Source organism: Homarus americanus, unplaced genomic scaffold (assembly GCF_018991925.1).
Source record: "Homarus americanus isolate GMGI-L3 unplaced genomic scaffold, GMGI_Hamer_2.0 scaffold4060, whole genome shotgun sequence".
NCBI lineage: Eukaryota > Metazoa > Arthropoda > Malacostraca > Decapoda > Nephropidae > Homarus > Homarus americanus.
Window position 1 is genome coordinate 7,391,303 of NW_024746161.1, and position 20,593 is coordinate 7,411,895.

Consider the following 20,593-nt stretch of genomic DNA (forward strand, 5'->3'; position numbering starts at 1 on the left):
ATGATAAAAATTAAAGTATAACTGTACTATACAGTATCTAACTGAGAAACCAGTCAGGGTAATATCTTTTATTATTATATGATGGATGGACTTGGTACAAGGATTGAGTGTTTTAACCTGGTGATACCTTTACTGTATTAATGGATGAAGTGGTATAAGTACTCTATGTAGCTGCAAGGGAAGTTTGGAAAAGTTTATTTAGCACATTATGTACATGTAGGTTTGGAAATACTGTATTACAGGGTATATAGTTTATAGCACCTCACTCCTCCAGGGTATGGCCATGACAGAAGAACCATCATGCCACCCTATCATTACAAAGCCCCTTGGTATGCGTTGGTCCCCATATTCTTCCTCTGATATATTGTTTCACATTACCACCCCAATCCCCTATCTTTTCTGTTCTATTTTTTGGTAGGTAGTAGTTTTGGAAAATTTTATATATAGCTAGTACGGTATTCAGAAGTGAAAAGATGTTTCTGTTAAAGTAGGTTCCAGTTGGTGCTGGAAATTTGGGAATCTACAGGATGGTGAAAAATGTTATTAAAATTATAAGAGTTGGATGCAGTAGCTATATTTACAGTACATAGAATAGCAAATACTGTATTCTACTTGACTGTATTTCTTAGTTTTTTATCGGAGATGGGGGGGTTAAGAGTTTCTGAGGAAAACTACGAGTACATTAATATCAGGATATCCAATCTTTATCAAAATTTCACAGCTGCATTGCTTTGACCTAGAATTGTCAAAGAAGTTTTTTAAACCATCAAACTGAAGTAAACCGTATACAGCAAGTACCCGTTGAACGAAAGGTTCCACTAAAACGCTGTCAATAGATGGATTACGTTCATCGAAATAATTTTTCCCTTATAAAATAATGTACTGAGCTCTGTGACAAAATTATTGCAACACATCAAAACACTGAAGATAAAAACATAAAAGTACAAATAGTGTTACTGTACTGTACTCACCAAATCTATGTCAAAAGCAACAGGTGCAGTGGTTGTTCCTCTCTGAGGCCATAGGAAGAACACAGCTACTTAAACTTTAGTTCGTTATTGCTTGGGGCAGAATCAGGGAGCCAGTCACCATTTTCAAATTAGACTACACAAGAAATGTATTTCTCCCGTACGTACGCCTGGCAACGGGAGAAGTTAAGGGGAGTGAGTGACCACTAGTTGAGTGTCGTCTGCAGTTGTAACTCTCATCGCTTCCTGCCATATTTCACTTAATTTACTGTTAATATTAGTGTTTACTGATAGAATAGTGATTAATAATGGCATTGTAACTAGGTTAGACTCTTCACTGTAACCACCAGGCTACTGGGCCAAGCTGTGAGGTGTTATGATTGTTTTTCAACTCGTATATTCGGGTAGATATACGTAACTTTTTTAATGTATTTTTACTCAGTTACATGCACACACCGTCCTACATACATACAGTATTGTGAAAAAGGGCAAGAGAAATGATTGTCCTAAGGGTAAACACATAAAAGGAATATACAGTACAGTACATTTCTTTGCACACGAGTTAGCTGGCTCAGTGAGGGAGGGGAGGAGGGCGCAGAGTATAGTTGGAGGGTGGGGGGTGCATTGCTAGGGAGACGGCAGAGGTAGCGTCCATGCTGGTCTCAGTTGCTATGGTGAAGCAGGGAGTACAGTACTGTATATGCATATGGCGGCTGTTAAACTTTCATTTGGCTTTTATTTACTGGTTTGGCAATATAGTATTTTTTTTTAAACTTATTTATCGGTATTACAGCTACTCCTCGACTTATGACATACTCGACTTACAACCGCCTCAGTCGTACCAAAATTTTGTCAAATTACGTATCTTTTAGTCCAAACGTTAGTGATTGCGCTGTGTACTGACAAAATTTTCGCTTGTAATTCACTTTAAAATGGCTGGCAAGCTTAAACGTGAGAGTTTTATAGTGCTGAGAAGAAAAAGAGACACCCATTTTAGATTTTCTATGTATTGTTTAAGCATTTTCGACTTACGACCAATTCGACTTACGACCTGGATTTGGATCCCAAACCCCGTCGTAAGTCGAGGAGCAGCTGTATTTTATTTATTCCTCACCTTTACCGGTACTGTATATATTATTTTAAGAAAACTATGGTTACAGGAGGAAAATTCAAACAACAGTTTTATCCTAAAGGTACTCCCTGCTAAAATGGGGGGTCTTATATGGTGTAAAATACGTTATACATTTATTTATGTTCTGTATTTATTTATTATGTCTTGTATTTAATTTTGGTTTAGTTTTGGTTGTGTAAGGTGTCTGAAGATCAGCCCCCAGGAATGCATCATCCATTTATAACACCATCTGCATCACTGTACAGAGGCACATTTTTGGAAGTTTCTTTTACTCCTCCTTCCAAAGGTGATACTGTACTCATTTTCTGTGGAAATGAGTTTTATAACCCAATATAACCTTAATGAATAACTGAATAATAAATAAATAATAACTAAATAAATAAATAAATAAATAAAATGAAGCACGCTCAATCTATATATCCAATCAAGCATATACAGTATATCTATTAGCTCAAGCGGTGGAATCAAGAATAGCACACTACTGGGGATAAAAAAATAAAAAATAGTAAAAAATAATAAAAAAATATCAAGAACAATGGAGGGGTCCTATCCTGGCTACTGGCCTCCTTCCCTCGGCATGACCAACTCTAGTGGGTGTTCATTACCCATGGGTAAATACAGTAAACCCTCAAACGTCCTAATTAATTTGAGGGGGAACGGGGGTCTGAATTGCCAATTGTCCAGACATTTACCACTTTTTTGGGGGGGTTCTGGGGGGCCACTGTGCTCTAAGCAGCCACTCATTAGCACTCCCAATAACCCTTAAATTTGTATTTGAATGTGCAATAAATATCGTGTGTGTTTCTTTATTTTGAAGTCAAATTACAAATAATATATCTTTTTTTTTTCTATTATTTAATACCGTATGTGATATTATTTATGATGAAACATACACCATAAGAGGCTGATCATACAAGAATATGATAATGAATAAATAAAGACAAACTGGCGAATTCGCCAATCCCCGCCCCCTCCTCCGGCACGTTTCTGCATGAAGTGTCATTTTGTACCTATTAGCTCTTGTTGGGCCTATATCAAATCTGATTGGACCCCATTAAAGACAATACAGTACCTGTACTGTGTTGTCTTTAATAATAAATAAGGTAATATATTTGACAATTATGTATGTACTGTACTGTATTATATCCCTGCCACTGAGCTTAGTCATAAGTAGGTAGGTATGTTTTGCCCCGAGGTATTTGGCAGTGCAACGGTCTTTAGCTTATTTAGTAAGTCCTCATAGGCTATAGAAAATATTTGGGAGATTCTTAGTTTGTAAATGACTTTGTGAAATTTTTGGGGCTAATTTACTTCAGTTGTGCTCTATTGAATGATGGTAATCATTCACTTTAGGAACTTTTTTTTTTTTCCTGTACCTCTAATCTGGAGCATTCTTGCTTTAAAAATAAGTACTGGGCTGTATTATTGTTGCATGATATATACGGTGATATTCCGGTGGCTGTTTTGAGAATTCATCGTTTTTGTCCTATGGTTGCATTGCTTCCCTAATGGCATTCTATTTTTCTTTTATTTCATTCACGTTTACATCGGGATTCTTGTATCCAGGTGAAACTGTATTTCATTGATTCTTCTATTGATTACCTTAAAAAAAAAGTTATGTATTCCTTGGCATCAAACAGTGTTTATTGGTTGTGGAGTAACAAACGAAAAACATTTGGGGCTTGTTTCTCACTTTTTTAAAATCGGCGCTTGTGGCCTTGTGATTGTTTTACCGTATTTTAGTGGCAGAAATATGTGTTATATAATACAGTTGTGTGAAGTGTCATTGATGGCAACATGTTAATGGTAAGATCATATGCATTATTTTAAACAATGACAAGCTTGTGATTGAAATTGCATTAGTACAGTACCTAACATTGGTAACAGGCGAGTGAAGGATATCATAAATGTACAGTATTAGCTTGGTACCAGTCCAGTAATAAGATTACTTTAAGTATCTTTAATAATTTGCATGTGATAGAATTATTGTATGAAGTATTATCTTACACCTGTATTGACTACTTTACTGATAGAATTGGGTGTGGAGTGTTTGGCAGCATTCTCTCAGCCTCCTGACTTGCTTTTCAGTTCTTATTTGTGTACTTGTGTGTTTTAGTCTTTTTTCTCTTTACATTTTCTCTCCTAGTGTAAACTCAGTAAGATACCTCTATTTCTTTCCACAATATCTCATTTTAGTGTAAACCGATTGCAGCATGTAGTTATGTTGCTGAACCAGTATATAACAAAGACTACCTGTACAGTGTACTTGATATACATGAAATGGGGTTGCAGTTAGGAGTCCATAAATGAGCAGGTCAAGGACAGGAGAGACTTTTTCTCTTAACTCAGTCAGGAAAGTGCTTACAGAGGTGACTGTCACAGCCAAGACCTTTGTGGAAGATATTTAATGTTTTTGTAAGAATCATATTATACATAAGAACAAAAGAATGGAGGAAACTGCAGTGGGCCTATTGTCCCATACTGAGCAGTCCTGTTTACACCCAACTCCTATCACTCATATATCCATCCAACCTATATTTGAAGCTATCCAGTGAATTCTAGTTAATGATGATGTTTGGTAACTTGTTCCACTTATCCACTACACTATTTCCAAACTAGTGTTTACCTATCTCGCACTTAAATCTAAATTTGTCTAATTTAAAACCATTGCTAAGAGTTCATTCCTGGCTGGATAATTTAAGTACCTTTGTTATATTGTTATATCACCTTTGTTTAACCCTGACTTCCATTTATACACTCAATCATATTGCCCCTCACTCTACGTCTCTCGAGGGAGTGCAAATTCAGATGCTTTAATCTGTCCCTATACTCAAGGTTCCTAATGCCTGGGATTTGTCTTGTCATCCTCCTCTGTATGCTTTTGCCCTTAGGACAATTATTTCTTTTACCTGTATTGTGTGTGTGTGTAATAGTAATAATAATAATAATAATAATTAACGGTTTATTAAGATAACATGGCAGCCCGAAGGCTGAAAATATACAATGAACAGAGGTGAAAGGTTACATATGATGAAATTGGGGAGTGGGTCACTTGATTGACAAAAGCCTTCAAAACGAAAATATAATAAACAAAGAGTCAACATATAGATTAACTATAGATCTGGTACTGTTTGAGCTGGTCTTGTAGACATTCTTGTGACCTGATGTTGGCGCCCACTGTCTGGATGGCCTTTGTGTCGTACCTGGGTGCTAATCCGCTACCTCACTACAGCTGCATATCCACCACGTGGTCCAGGTAGTCCTTCAGCTCACATAGGGTGTTGGAGATGGTTCTTGTTCCTCATGTGATGAAGTTAGAAATTCATAATTCCTCACTTGGGTGGAGTAGGGAGTCCTCATTTCTCTCCTGAAGTAGTTTGGAGTCTTTCTTGGCTTCTCATCCAGTGTTGGTGGTGGTGAGTGTACGGTGGACTGGGCGTGTCTGGTCCAGTCCGGTCAGGTCAGGTAAGCATTGACCGCTAAGCACTGATTGTCGTTCTAACAGTGTGTGTGTGTGTAGACACACACACACAAAACACATACAAATAAATAATAATGGGAAAATCTTCTCACAAATAATCAGAAACAAGACGATAAAATTTAGAAAAATGTGAGTCTACCGTCAAGTCAACTCTGTGCTTTATTATTAAAGTTAACTTTACTGTACGTATTTAATAATTTTTCTTGCATATTTTTTTAAATATGCAAACACTTTTTGGTTTATTTAATGTTTTATGTACTATCGTGGACAAAAGTTTGCTCCCTGTAGTGAAACTGAGACACAGGAATGAATCTCCAAACTGACTTACCCTGATTGTTATCTGGTGCGGGTGTGCTGTGCTGGTCGATACTGCTTCAGTTTGGGAAGGGGCGAACTTTTGTCCACGTTAGTACAGTACTGCTGTTTTCAATTGTTTGCTTATCCTAAGTTATGCACATATAGCTCCTGTACACAAGTGTGTGTATTCATGCATGCATGTATATTGGTATGTGTGTGTGTGTGTGTGTGTGTGTGTAGATGGACAGTTGTTGATCTTCTAATTCATAACATGCGGAAGTTAGTTTATCACCCTATCCCCTTCACAAGATGTAGTCCATCAAAACCTTCTTCCACCAATGGTAAGCACACCTGACAGTGTACTTAATTATTGCTAAGTGCACTAGAACTAGTATACAAGGATAGAGCCCAGGCCTTCTGTGTGTGTATGTGTACATATTAACTTCAAATTTTGTTGTTTTCCAGTAAGTGGCAGTGGAGTTACAAATACAGTGGGTTCAGGCAGTGTTGGTGGTGGGAGCAGCAATACTGTTGGTAGTGGTGTGACAAGTGGCAGCGCTGCCGGCCTAGCCCCTGGCCAGGTTACGTATCTTACCTCAGCTGTTACTGGTAGCGGGGGAGCAACTGGCCTCACTCTCCATCACGTACAACAAGTAAGCCTTTCGTCTTCTTTGAACTTAGGCGTAAGTAATACACAGAGTATTGATGATTGATATTTGAATTTACTGCTTAAATTTCTCATATAAACATAACCAGTTTAAACCACTGTACATTTAATCAAGTAAGCAGATGGACTAGATAATTTTAATCATATTTAGAATTATATACTGAACATCTTCATCTAATATTGTCTGTTTAACGTCATCAAACTTTTCACTTAATAATTTTAGACATAACAGAGGTGGGCTTTTACACATTAGCAAATTACAAAATTTTCATTATTTTCCTTAGTTCTCAGAGCATACTCTTGAGAACAATAGGGATCAGTTTTTGGTAATAGTACTAAAGTAGTACAGTAGTACCCTCTGTACTAGTACAATGGTAGTTCCTATACTGTATTGCATTTTTCTGTCTTGAGAAACAGGGGTCCTTTCATTTGTTTTCCTTGTGGAAAATAGAGAGAGATGTATTAATGTTTTGTTTTGATTATCATGTTCCATATCAATAAATCTTTTGCTTGAACATAGAACTTTGTAATGGATACTAAGTTTAGGTATATCGTGCTACCATCTAAATGGACATTAGATAGAGAATCCTTTTAAAGTATTGGGTTACTTCTCATGGAGTTGATTATTTGGTGGATTTCTTCGAGATGATAGATACTCAAAAGCTTCCAGATTTTGTATCACATAACCTTCTGGATATTGCTGGTGTGCTGGATGTTTTCTCCTTGGATTGGAACTCCTGAGATCAGATTAAAACCTTTCCCATTTGTTGCAGGTCATAGATAAGCTTAAACTCTTTCATGGAACTGTAGTACAGGTTTAGTCATTCCTTTTTGGCCAGCAGTAAATGGTGTCCTCTCATGCTTCAGTTTTTCCAGTACCACCTCCAATTATTTTCCATCCTTTCTGTGCATGTGGGTGAGGATACAATTTTCTGCCCCTCCCTCAATTAAATGAGTTTAATTTTTGGTTCTTTTTGGGTCTTAGTGACTCTCTGGCTTTAGACGGTACAGGTTAATTTTAATGCGATCTGGGGTTCTTAGTGTATAGATTATAGTTTTTCTCTGGTTGTACCTCATCCTCCTGCTCTGGGACAGAGGTTCATTTGCCTTAGCTTGAGTTCATTAGGTGTTTCATCTGTCCTCACCTGCACAGTACTCATTTAAGGGATCCTGGAGACAGTTTCACAATGACCTGCCTTTCTACCCTTTGAAAACAAGACGTGGCCCTTAAATGGGACATTCTACGTAACAGTATTTTGACATTTACAAAATGGCATATAATAATAATATATACTGTAGTACCTTTAAAAATAACTTCCAGGTTGTGTAAAACAAGCACAATAATTGACTTCTTAATCTTAATTCCTTCATTTTGAGACATTGATGATTGATTTTTGTGGATTTGAAATCATTTACATCAAGCATGGGCAACCTTTCCTCAGTCATGGCTGCATTACAATTTAGGTATTTTTCTGTGGGCCAACCCACCAAAATTTTTATCCGACCTAAACTAAAAGTAATGTTAATAGTAATATCTCCGTTAGCCAGAATCCTTCTTAACCTGAACTCTTCGATAGCCGGAATTGAAATTTTCTCAGAATATCGTTCCAAAAGCCAGAATTTTCTGGAAAATTCTGGCTTTTCTGAAATTTTACTTTAAAAAAATCAGAGTCAAATGTACAATAGTTTGTTGTTCTCCATTGTAGTGTACTTACAATTTTGCTTTTGAAACCATGGCAAAGGATTCTCACATTTTCTATTTCATAGCTGCCTGGCTTATGGGCACAAGGCAGAAATGAAGGATTAATCCTAAAATCCTGTTTTCTAGGGAAACCCATAGCTCAGCTCAGGTATCCTCCCTTGGGTTTGTGGAATAATCAGTTGGAATTTAATATAAAAAAGACAAATTGATCATGAAATTCATGATAGCAGACAATAACTTTGGTTAGAAGTATTCTGATTACACAGACTTATTTCTCTTGAGGGCAATTGTCACATTTAGTCTCATCATATGAGATCATGTGTGTGATTCCGAGGAAGTTTGATTAAGATACCTTGGGTAACATTATGGGGAATGGTTTGGACACACCAATTTTTCAATAAACATTCTACTTGACAAGATTTGGCTGATTACAAACTTTGTTAGAAAGTATATTTCAGGATCAGTCCTACATTTTTGGAATATTGTGTATAATAACATATTTCAAATCTTTACTGGTAGAATTTTTCATACAGGAAATTAAATTGAAATATGAAAATGCTACAGATTTTTAATTTACAGTACCAGAATTGCTACTGTCATATAAATAAAATTGGTTTGAATTTATGCAGTCTTCATATGTATGTTCTTAACATAATTAAGTGCAATACATAGTCTTTATATGTATGTTCTTAACATAATTAAGTGCAATACATACTCTGTACTGAAGTTCAGTTCATTAGTTAAGGCCTCTGGTAACATAATCTTGTGAAGCATTTTATGATTGTCCTCCAATTTGGACTTTGTATTCATGTTTAAAAAGATGAGAAAATATGTAAATTATTTTTTTTTACCCAAATTTTACTTCTGCTTTGATTTAATTAATGTCTTTTTCGTCCTTTCCAGGTACTAAATCGACTACAGGTGCAGGGTAAAGGTGGAGGAGGGTCAGTTGGTGGTGGAGGAGGGGGCCTTTCTCTTAAATTGCTTGGGTCTGGCCAGGCAGGAGTAGCAGGTGCAAGATCCACCTTTGTTCTGCAACAAGAGAAAGAGCCCTCCTGACCTCCTGGGGCAGGGGGTCAACCCTCTTCAGCCCTGCCCATAAACCTCTCACCAGGGGGAACAGAAGGGTTCCAGGGGGGACCAACGCAACCCTCGCCCTTGCCTCAGGTGGCAACTGTTGCCGTACCCTTCTGGAGCAATAGGCCCGTGTGCCACAACAATAACAACAACAACAACTATGTAAAAGTACGTCCAGCTGGTGTCTGGCCTCCCACCAGTGGTGGAACAGTGCGAGTGACCCAGGTAGAACCTTCGGCCAAGTCCAGCATAGCCATGGCCACCAGTGGAGCCAATGTGACAATGACTGGGGTGACAGACATCGGGGAGATGATACCCCCAGTGGCCACATCCAATGCTCAGGTTCTGGTGCCCAATGATACCCCACTCATAACCCAAGATGGACCATTGTACAACAGTGGCACAAAGAGCCCATCTCTATTATGTGTAGTTCTTGATGACTGAGGGGCCATGTATTTTGGTTGTTCTGTAATATTAATTACATAATTTGTTATAGGTAGACAAGTGTTGCTCCAGCGTGCAGTGATATTGTGAGACAATATCTGTTCTTGTGTGATATGTAGCTCTTCACTAGTGTGCGCTAGTGAACCATGACAAAAACAGAGACGAACAGAGGCAATAGTGCAGTTACATAGCAGGCCCTCCTATACGCTTAAATTTCGTCTCTTGTGTGATACAAGTGCATGCTGAAGAGACTTTTTTTTTTTTGTATTTATCTGTGATGTTTTGTACTCTGGTGAGCTCTGCCAACCAGACAGGGAGTGGGGGGACACCTGGCTGGGCAAGAGCCCGGCTTGACCGTGCAGCTCATGTGTTGGTGCTCGGCCCGACACTCATACATGGTTCACACTTGGAAATTTTTGATGTTTTCAAGTACTTGGTGGTTCTTTTTACCACAGAATGTAATATAATATTCTAGTCTTGTTTGTTAATACTTGTTTTCTCTCTCTTTGTATTGGTGTTTTCCCTTTTATTTTTCTTTCATACACACTGCCATCCTCGCCATCCAATCTTTCCTAGGAAATGCCTGTTAAAAATGTTGATGGTGGTCTGCACACAAACATTCCCCTTATAGGTGGTGCTGCACCACTTATGTCACCCCTTTTTTTACATGTTCATCATAGACACTTAAGATTATTCTCAGTACTTATTACCATTATGGTTTCTTACAACAATCATGGCTGATTCTTAAACAGTTGTCACATTTCTCTACCCCTCATAACAATTCGTGCAATGTCATTTCTTCTTGTGCATGTTATGGTAATACATTTTTCTCTTCTCTTTCTTGCAACTCTCAGAAAGCTGCATTGTAGCAAACAATTTCAAGCATATATATTTTTTAATAGTTTGTGCTCTCTTCATCTCTGTTGAAAGCAAACAACTCCCCGAAAGATCACTAACATAATGTTGAGATTAGCTTGCTACAGCGCAATATGTAAATCAAATGAATCAGAAAGGGTTCTGTCTTATAGATTGTTTATGAATACCATTGTTGCACATGTAGTAGAGGTGTGAGTAGCTATCATAGAGACAGATGTAATCATTCCACGACAATGGTACATAAATTGAGACATTCAGCTGGTGCAATGTGGGGCTGCAGGTAAACAGTGTAGTGAGATTTGAGCAGGTCTGTGGGAAGATGGTTTCCTAAAACAAAGGTGAAAAATTTATGTCTCACAACTGTCGATGACAAAGTGGGTCTTTGGAAAGAGGTGCTAAAGTATCAGCTTATCCATTCCACACATCTATAGATTGTGTACTTCTTGCTTAGATGAGATGAATATCCAGATCATAATTAATAAATATGAAGTGAACAGCAAATACAGAGTACTATCTTATTACAGTATTATCATCTGTTCATCACCCACCGACCTGCAGAATATAGGGAGCTTCCAAACCTGTGTTTTACCCCGTTTTAATATATTTTAACTTTGTTGTTATTTTTCTGATAATTTTAATATCATTTTATTATTGTCAGTACAGTACTAAAGTTATCAAAACCATTTTTATCAATACTATATAGATTTATGCTTTCTTCATCTGACTCTTAACACTTTCATAATGTTGGCTCAGGGACCAAAATATATGACAATTGTTTGCTGGACCGCCACCCTTTCAACATTTTACTTATTTTCTTCTTACTTAAATTTTACTTCTATTCATAGAACTGTTTGCTTGATGTCATCAAACTAACAACCACAGTGAGTACATAAAAGATATTAAAACATCAATATTTATTACAGTACAGTATCTTGGGTACAGAAGCATTTCTACATACTGCATATAAATTTGTTGGAAACCAGATAGTGTAGCCAGTCAGATATATGATATAGCATTTTGTGGTGAACTTAGAGTACCTGCTCGTTAGGTCTTGAAGGTGTTTGGTTTTCAAACGAGGGTAAGTTAGGCAGTTTGGAATTATGTAGTGGTTTTGCAGATATTTATTTTTTATTAATAAACAACATTTTTAAGATGCTGATAATGTTGTAGTGGTTGTAGTTGGAAGCTTCATTTTGCATATAAAGCACAATAGGAAATTTTCCATTTTTAGTTAATTTGGCAATTAAAATGATACATTTACCTTAAATATTGCATATATTGTGCACTGTGTGTTCTGTGTCCATAGTATACCTAAAATACCTTTCATAAAGGTACAATGAAAGTAATAATTAGGATTTATAAGGAAGATTAAAGTTAATAGACAGTGAAAGTTTTGGTTGTGTTTAAGGCAGTGAAAGATGTGTTGTTGTGCTTTTATGTCTACTAGAATCTCAGTGTAGAGGACCAAGGTGATGATGTCTGCTGCACTTCAAGTTGGCCTGTGTGTTTTCTGAGGAATCCAAACTTTCTACTTCTCATAATATTTTTATTATGGTAATGAAGAAGCTACCTGACATCCTCGTTACTAGCGTAGGGTTAGTAAGCTGAGAGGTTTTATTTTTATTGGCTGATTTGAGGAAGGCCAAAGATTCATTATGTGTTTCTGTGTTGTTTACTCCATATCATGTGCTGGTCAATAATTAATATCTTGTCCTGGTCAATAATTAATATCTTGTCCTGGTCGATAATTAATATAACGAAGATAATTTATGAATCATAATATTTATTTGAATCTCATTGATCCATGGCATTTTACTACTACAGTTTTTTGACAATCATTAGAGTGTTTATCATTAGCAGTGTCATGACCCCTTGACCTTTTCTGTATTTTATTAAACCTGATGATAGATTTCATCAGAACTGGCAATTCAATTTTAACCTTTTAAGATACTCTGTGTTTGAAATTTAAAAATTATAAATATATTGACTGCCATTTTTTATTTGACATAAGGAAATAAGTTGGTTTTATAATGGTGCTAATTATGAATTCACTGAACCATGTTTTGCCATTAATAAAGATGAATGATTTTATAATGTTACCCTTGATTTGATAATTTGATAAAAGAAATATACTTGATCAGAGATTACTTAAAAAAAGAATTATAAATATATTATACAGCCAGTTTTTAATTTATTTAGAATATTTAGAATTTGACATTGTGCTTACTGCCCCTATGCATTAGTGTTTCACAAGACAATATCAGTTTGTTTTGTACAGATGTTAGCAACTATTTTGAGTTTTCACATTCACTTGATATCATGTTGGTGGCTGCCACTTAGTTTCATCATGTTTTCAAACACATTTGAGTTATGCTACTAAGTATTCTGGAAAGATTTTTTGAAGTGTAAAGCAATGCAGACTTGCTAGGTTTAGGCTTCTTGTAGTATTATGTGATGGTCTCTTTTTGATGCTTCACTCACACTCATGAACAACAACAACATAGTCATTAATCATTATCAAAATTGTTGATATGTATACTCTCAACTTGTAATTTTTACTTTCATATCCACAATGAATAAGATTATAGACAAGGTACAAATGTGACATTATAGACAACTTTGAACTCCTATTGTTGGTACTTGAATAAGGTGCGATATCTGAATGTTGATTGTAAAGTACTGTAAACTACTTTTAAGTACCCTCTTGGTGCTCAGAGTTGCCAGTCGTGTTACACTCCCAGTATTATCTACCACTTGTTCTGAACTCTGTCACTTCCATCTCTTGATCATAATATATCTCCCATCATTGTAGTTATTTTTTGTAATACAAAGCATTTTTCTTCTGTCTCTGCCAGAATTTAAAATATTACCTCTTGCTCTAGAGCTCTTCTGTCTCATTCAACCTAAAGTTGTAAAGTTACTGCTTACTTCATCTTTCAGCACCTTCTCTTCTCTTGTTATTCTTTTATCCCACCTTTTACTTTTTTCTTCCACTCCTCATCTTTGTATATCTCACACTCATATGCTTATTTCTGTATCACCACCCCACATCCCTCATCTTAATTCCCTCCCATTCCTTTGGCATTTTATTGCCTCTTCTTTTCTTCCAAAACCTTCAACCACATCATCTTCATATCTTTTAGCAATCCCTCTCCATAGTTGAAGTATTCTTTGGTATCTCTCTGAGACATTATTGGGTGAATATGAGTAAATTTGAGCAATGTAAAAAGATTTTAATCAAAAAGAAATTTTCAACTAGATAAAACAAATCATGTTTCCAGATAACAAATTGTACTTTTGGTGTATGCAATGAACATAATTGTTGAAAAAATTCATGAAAATCACCTGGTCAGTTTTTTACCCAAGATGGTATGCAATACATTAAGACCAGAAAACCACTGTAGTGACTCAAATTATCTTAAATCCTTGCAGCCATTATTTATTACATATTATTCATCACTGGCACAAGGAAGGCTTAATTGTATCCATTTTAGCAAGTCACCTGTCAGGACATGCAAAGTAGCTGTGTAATGTACCCCAGTAATATGAATTTGATTAAGGTTGTTTAACCGCTTTATAATGGCAAAAGATAAAAAAATATTTTCAAATTAATAAATTTTACTTGCATTTTGTGCTCCTGTTACAGTGAATATTGTGTGGGCCATTCATTATACTGTATAAGCATAGTAATGTGTGATGGGTCAGAAACAGTGGAACAATATTTTCCCCTTCCAGAGGGTTATATTAACTTTTTAGGAGCCAGCAGTCTTTTTTTTTTTTTTTTCTCCAGATTAGTTATATGTATGATTAATGAAATATTGTACATAACGATTATGGGAGAGTCCAGCAAACAGTATTGCCCACTATTTATACATTTCCGTATGTTTTCATACCTGGTTATGCATTTATGTTTGGTTTCTGTTACTTTGTGATTACTGTAAAAGGATCTCTTGATTATTTTCAATATTATAATTATAAGTTGTGGTACACCAGTGTCTTGCCCAGGTTTGTTTATTTAATCACTAAGGGTCGAGGAGGAGTCAGGATGGCAGTGAGAAACCATACCGAGAGATATTTCTTACTTCCCTTGATCTTTTGGGTCTTTCCTGGCTCAAAGATAACAGGTAGACCATCAAGTAATTTAGGTTGTGTCAAATTTGGCTTGATATTTTGGGTTGCAGCTCTGACATATTGGTATCACTTTCCTCAGGTATTAATTTATATGTAGTAATAGGAATGTGAATCTACAGTCACTTGTAAGCATCTTTGTTTGTATGCTCCTCTGCCCAGTGTATAATGCTATTTTCTTGTATGTTTATTTATACCTGTAGTTTATGCCTATTTTTCCAAATATATATAGTACATGGTTCTTTAAGTCTCATTCACAAAGAAAGTCCTTTGAAAGGAGTAACTGAAAAGTGAAGTGGCTGAGAAAGATTTTTTAAGCTGGCTCCTACATTTCTAAAAGATTGTCCAGTTCATTATAAATTTGTACACAGGCTTTTTAAAGATATGAAAATAATATATTTGAGTAAAAAATGGTAATATATTAAAACCAAAATATAATAGAATATTATATATGATAATGCTGTCATTAAATTGTTATGTATACGACATACCACCCTTTCAAAATCGAGTTCAAATTACCCATGTGTCTCCATATAGACTTACTGACCTAGCACAAGTTTCTTCTCAATAGTTTTGCACATGTATTCTGAAATAGCACTGATGGTTATTACTGAACTGCCATTCATAAGCTGATGTTACAATAGCCATTGGAAGTTTGTAATATTAGTTACTTGGAAGTGTATTTCAGAATACAGACATCTTGTAGGCCTTGCTTACTTTCCCCTAATACTCCTCTCATTTTCATAACTTTTTCACCATGGCAGTGTATTTTCATGTAATTTTAAAGAAGGAGAAATACTTAATATATTTCTGACAATGCATCTAGACATTTTTTGGAATAAAAACTTTTAACAATGTTGAATTGTTGTATTGAGACTTTAAAAAATCATAAAAAAATTGTACATTGCAGTTACTGCTATTCACCATCTGTGTTCACCAAATGTGACGTGCTTAGCGATTCTGAGCTTGAGATAGCCATGATATTAAGTTCAGTTGGTATTTTATAGACAGGAGAGCTGAACTGCATCATAGCCCTGTCCAAGGCTCACAATGGCTGATCCCGTGATAAAAGTTCAATCCCTGTTCCTTCATTCATATCTAGTTCCAAATGTCTTGCTGTACAGTATATGGTAAAGGACTACGACTGAAGTGAAGACCATTTATGAATAAGGACTTGTAATTTCTGGTAATGGAGGCCAACAGAGGTGGACGTATGACAAATTCTTTAAGTAGTCTATCATCATTAAGTAGCAATCAGTGATCATATTATAATTATGCTTGTAATGTACAATTCATGTTGTTGAGTAATTTTGACATGTATCTACTACAATCATTGATAAAAAAAAAATTCCACAGTACGGTTGTTAGTTGTACTGTTTAAATCCCTTAGTCTTTGGAAGCACTTTTTTTTTTTTCTTTTTTTCTGCTAATCTGGACGTAAGTGACAGCATCCAACGACTAAGGGATTGTATACCGTGTTGATGTTTCAGGTAATTTGGAGAGTCTTCAGGTATTTCCTCACTGATTACATATTTTGTGGGATGTGTTTTTAATAATAACCCGCCTGATGTTAGACCAAAATAAATCCCGAGTTGTCAGTACCTTTCTGTGAAAAGGATTAAAAATATGCTGTGTAAGAATGTAAAAATAGAAATAATTGTATTAAATGCTCAGAAACCAATCTCATTAACAGTGTGTATGGTTGTAAATTATTGTAAATGAATTAAATAATTTATAAATAAACTGATTCTCATTTCTTCTTGGCTTTAATTTCAGTGAACAGTATTATTTGTGTTCATTCATTTTTTCATTTGAACATTAGATACTGCATGTAAAAATTTTTATGTATTTTGTAAGTCTTTAGATATGTATTTTATGTGGTAGAAATTGGATTCATATAATAAAAAAATGCAGAGATGTGGAAGTGAGAAGTGTTGGGCAGAGAGTGGTTGAGGGTCTGCTCAGTTATATGGATATATAGGTATTGAAAGGGAAATGAAAGATTGATTTAAAGTTTCTAATTCAAAGGTGAATAGCAGACAGAGTTGTAAAAAGTACCAGACTTTGTTACTAAAGTAAAAGTGTTGTTACATTGGTAAAATTTTACTCTACTAGATGTAAAAGCTTTCAAATTTCAATGTACTCAAGTAGAAGTAAAAAAAAGTATATCATGCATAAAGTACTCGAGTACTGAAGGTAAAATGTAGCAACAAAATTATTAATCATCTCGGATATTAAAATAAATCCACAGTAAATTATAAAAAAATAATTAAATTAATATAAAAATGAAAGACAGCATTGCACATGTTTATTTGTAAATATTTCTATTGAGATAAACCAATAACTGATTCTCAAAATGATGTCTGTCCAATTGGGATATTTTAGGCCTAAATATAAACCCAGCATTACTAAACAGGCGCTCACAAGTAGGAGATGCAGGTAGTGGAGTTTGTGGACGATTGTTGCCTCCGTAACACCAAACAAGGAAAGGGTGGCTTGGGCGCATAAACTCTGTTCATCACTTGGGTATATAGATGAAAATATATGAAAGAACACGTGATTGGTCTAGATGTGAAGAAACTCCTGTGATTGGTTAGCTTCCAAGTTTGTCCTGTGATTGGATATTTAAAACTATTGTCTGGGGCATGTAACGAGTAACGATTTTTTTTTTATTCATTTGTATTGGAATAAAAGTATTAGTAAACCATACTTAAGTAAAGGTACTGAAAATTTTGAGTATTTTTTAAAAAGAAAATACCCAAAAATGTTACTTGAGTACAGTACTCAAGTAAATTTACTTCGTTACTTTACAACTCTGATAGTAGAAGGGAGAGTGAAAGATAAAATAGATAGAATGGTTAAGTGATGGGTGGACTAGAAATGAGGGATGAACATCCAGGAAGAAGCAGTATGTGCAAATGAGCAGAGAATACAATACAGTATGTCTTAAGTGATTTTTTGGTGGAAGAGAATGCTGTTGGTGGGTGATAGTGGCTTGGGTGAGTGCAACAGCTAAACCAGATTTGAATCTTTATTTTTTAAGGGGAGTACAATACAAGAACAGATCTTTTGCAGAAATAAAGATACTGTGGATGAATAACATTGAATGAAATTAAAGTTGGCTGTCTTTCTTGGCCACTCAGTTAACCTTTAGACAGCAATTATTGAAAACTGGATAACTGCTGTATTCCAACAGACATGAAAAATTAAAGCTTAAAAACGTTGTTTCTTGCTAAATTAAATATTATGCATACAGTAGAATAAAAAATCGAAATTATTTATTAACTTACCTACTAGGTAGTAGGCAGCTACCAAACAGGGAGATACTACCGCCTGGGAAGATATTGGAAGCATAATGTGTTGTCTAATGGTGGAACCTGCTGCCATATAGCATCACAAAAATTGTGACCGAGTCCCAGGTTGCTGATCTGACTTTCTGTCTCATTTACACACTATTGCAGGGTCTCAATTGTTTCTCTTACTATTGACAACACAACATAGATAATGTATATCGTTTCTCATTCTTGATTTATTTTGCAGTTTTTGTATTTATTTTTGGTTATAATTTTTTTTTTTTTATTTCTTTTTATTTTTTAGTATTTTGTTATTATTTTTTTATGACTTATAATAATAATTATTATTAATATTATTATTATTATTATTATTATTATTATTATTATATTTTCGCCCCCCAGGCCCTGATGTGGGTCAGTGACCTTTGCCCCGGTGGGCTTGTAGTGGATTTCTCCCCTACAAACGCTGTTTGTCGCTGCGTCACTGACCCCGCGAATTCCCCAGTGTATGCCTCGTGGTCTGGGTCAACCAGCGCCGCCATACATCACGGAGGTCAACTACTAAGCCACGCCTACCCCCCGCTATTTAAGACCTGACCTCGTGGTGATCGCTCTCTTTCTACCTACACCAACCAGCCAGCAACACCTCCTCCTCCGCATGCCTGGCGGTCCTCGCTCCCGCCAGCGAGCATGGCGACCCACAAGCTGTCCTCCTCTGAGCATCCTCACCAACCAACTCTCTTCTTCTAGCTACAGCCTCAGCAAGCTACACCACCTCCTCCGCCGCTGCCTGGCGGCCCTCGCTCCCGCCGGCGAGCATGGCGACCCACAAGCTGTCCTCCTCTGAGCACCCTCACCAACCAGCTCTCTCTACATCACGCTTGTAACCATGCTGCCTTCCCAGCACCAAGCTGCATTGTACATCCAATACAACATGTATACAGAGAGCACATTGTGAGTTTCCTTTCTCCATCCCATCCTGAGTGTGAACCCAAACAATCCCATTACCCCACAAATGGTGACCCCCGGAGATTCGCACTCACACAGGATGGAGGAGAAACAGATCACGCTCCCAGTCTTCAAGCAACATGGAAGACTGGCTTACCCACGCAGAGGCAGCTCTCATCGGCTCTACAGCTACTGTCTCTACACCGCAGGTTAGACGCCCTAGAGCAGCACTGCTTCTCTAAGCAGACACCAGCTCCTCTTCCTGCCCCAAGCACCACGTCCTACCGACCTCAGCACACCCGTCCTGCCTCAGACGCCGCCCCCGGCCCAGCAGTACCCCCTGCCGCTCCTCCTGATGCAGCCCCTATTCCCGATGCGGCCCATGCGCCTGAGTGCAGACCCACACACCCCTCTTTTCTCCCTCAGGTACCTCCCTGCTACTGTCCTGCACCCTGCTGCTGTCGTGGACCCAGCTGCTGTCACGAGCCCTCATCCGCTTCTGCTGACGCAGCCCCTGCTCCTGACCCAGGCCCACACACACCCCAGCAGGCGCATCTGACGACTCTGTACCTGCCGTGAGGGAAGCACAACATTCATCGCCTCCACACACCCTTTTTCTCCCTCTCTACTCCCACAGATATTGTGTATCTAGACAGTTGTCTCTAGCGGCCGGCTCATCCACGCCATCGCCGTTATGGCTCACATGTGGCATGCACTGCCCGTTCTGCCTCACATGTGCCATGCAACCCTGCAGACAACAAGTCTCCTACACCGCCTGGAGGGAAGGAGGGAGTATTGTAGTGGATTTCTCCCCTACAAACGCTGTTTGTCGCTGAGTAGCCGACCCCACGAATTCCCCAGTGTATGTCTCGTGGTCTGGGTCAACCAGCGCCGCCATACATCACGGAGGTCAACTACTAAGCCACGCCTACCTCCGCTATTTAAGACCTGACCTCGTGGTGACCTCTCTCTCTTCTTCTAGCTACAGCCGCAGCAAGCAACACCACCTCCTCCGCCGCTGCCTGGCTGCCCTCGCTCCCGCCGGCGAGCATGGCGACCCACAAGCTGGTCCTCCTCTGAGCACCCTCACCAACCAGCTCTCTCTACATCACGCTTGTAACCACGCTGCCACTTCCCAGCACCAAGCTGCATTGTACATCCAATACAACATGTATACAGAGAGCACATTGTGACTTTCTTTTCTCCATCCCATCCTGAGTCTCGAACCCAAACAACCCATACCCCACACCACAACAATAGTTTATGGACTACAGGTCTACAAGCACCATAAGCCTTATTCATATATGCTGATTGCAAGCGACTGACATTGTCCTGTTAGGATATATGTTGCTACAACGTAAGGCCCAAATGGCCTATTGGTTAATACGGGCCTATTGTTGTTTGTAAAGTACCACCATCTTTTAGTAATTCTACTAGATTAGTTAAAAGAGACTCCTTTTGAAGCAAAATGTGTAGACAGTATATTTATTAATATTACTTTATGTGGATCACTAGAAAGTTCACTGCTTTTTCAGCTTTATCGTAGTTTCTCGCTGTAATTCCTGAATGGAAGATAATGT

General features: G+C 37.3%; 1 protein-coding gene across 1 annotated transcript in view; it reads left to right on the plus strand.

Moving 5' to 3' along the window:
• LOC121878933 (mucin-6-like) overlaps positions 1-16,529 on the plus strand; it is a 38,650-nt gene extending 22,121 nt beyond the window's left edge. Inside the window, exons 7-8 of the mRNA XM_042385366.1 lie at positions 6,344-6,531; positions 9,151-16,529. Of these exons, the coding sequence (XP_042241300.1) occupies positions 6,344-6,531; positions 9,151-9,306 (344 nt within the window). The 3' untranslated portion in view covers positions 9,307-16,529. The remainder of the gene's footprint in view (positions 1-6,343; positions 6,532-9,150) is intronic.
• The last annotated feature ends 4,064 nt before the right edge of the window (positions 16,530-20,593 follow it).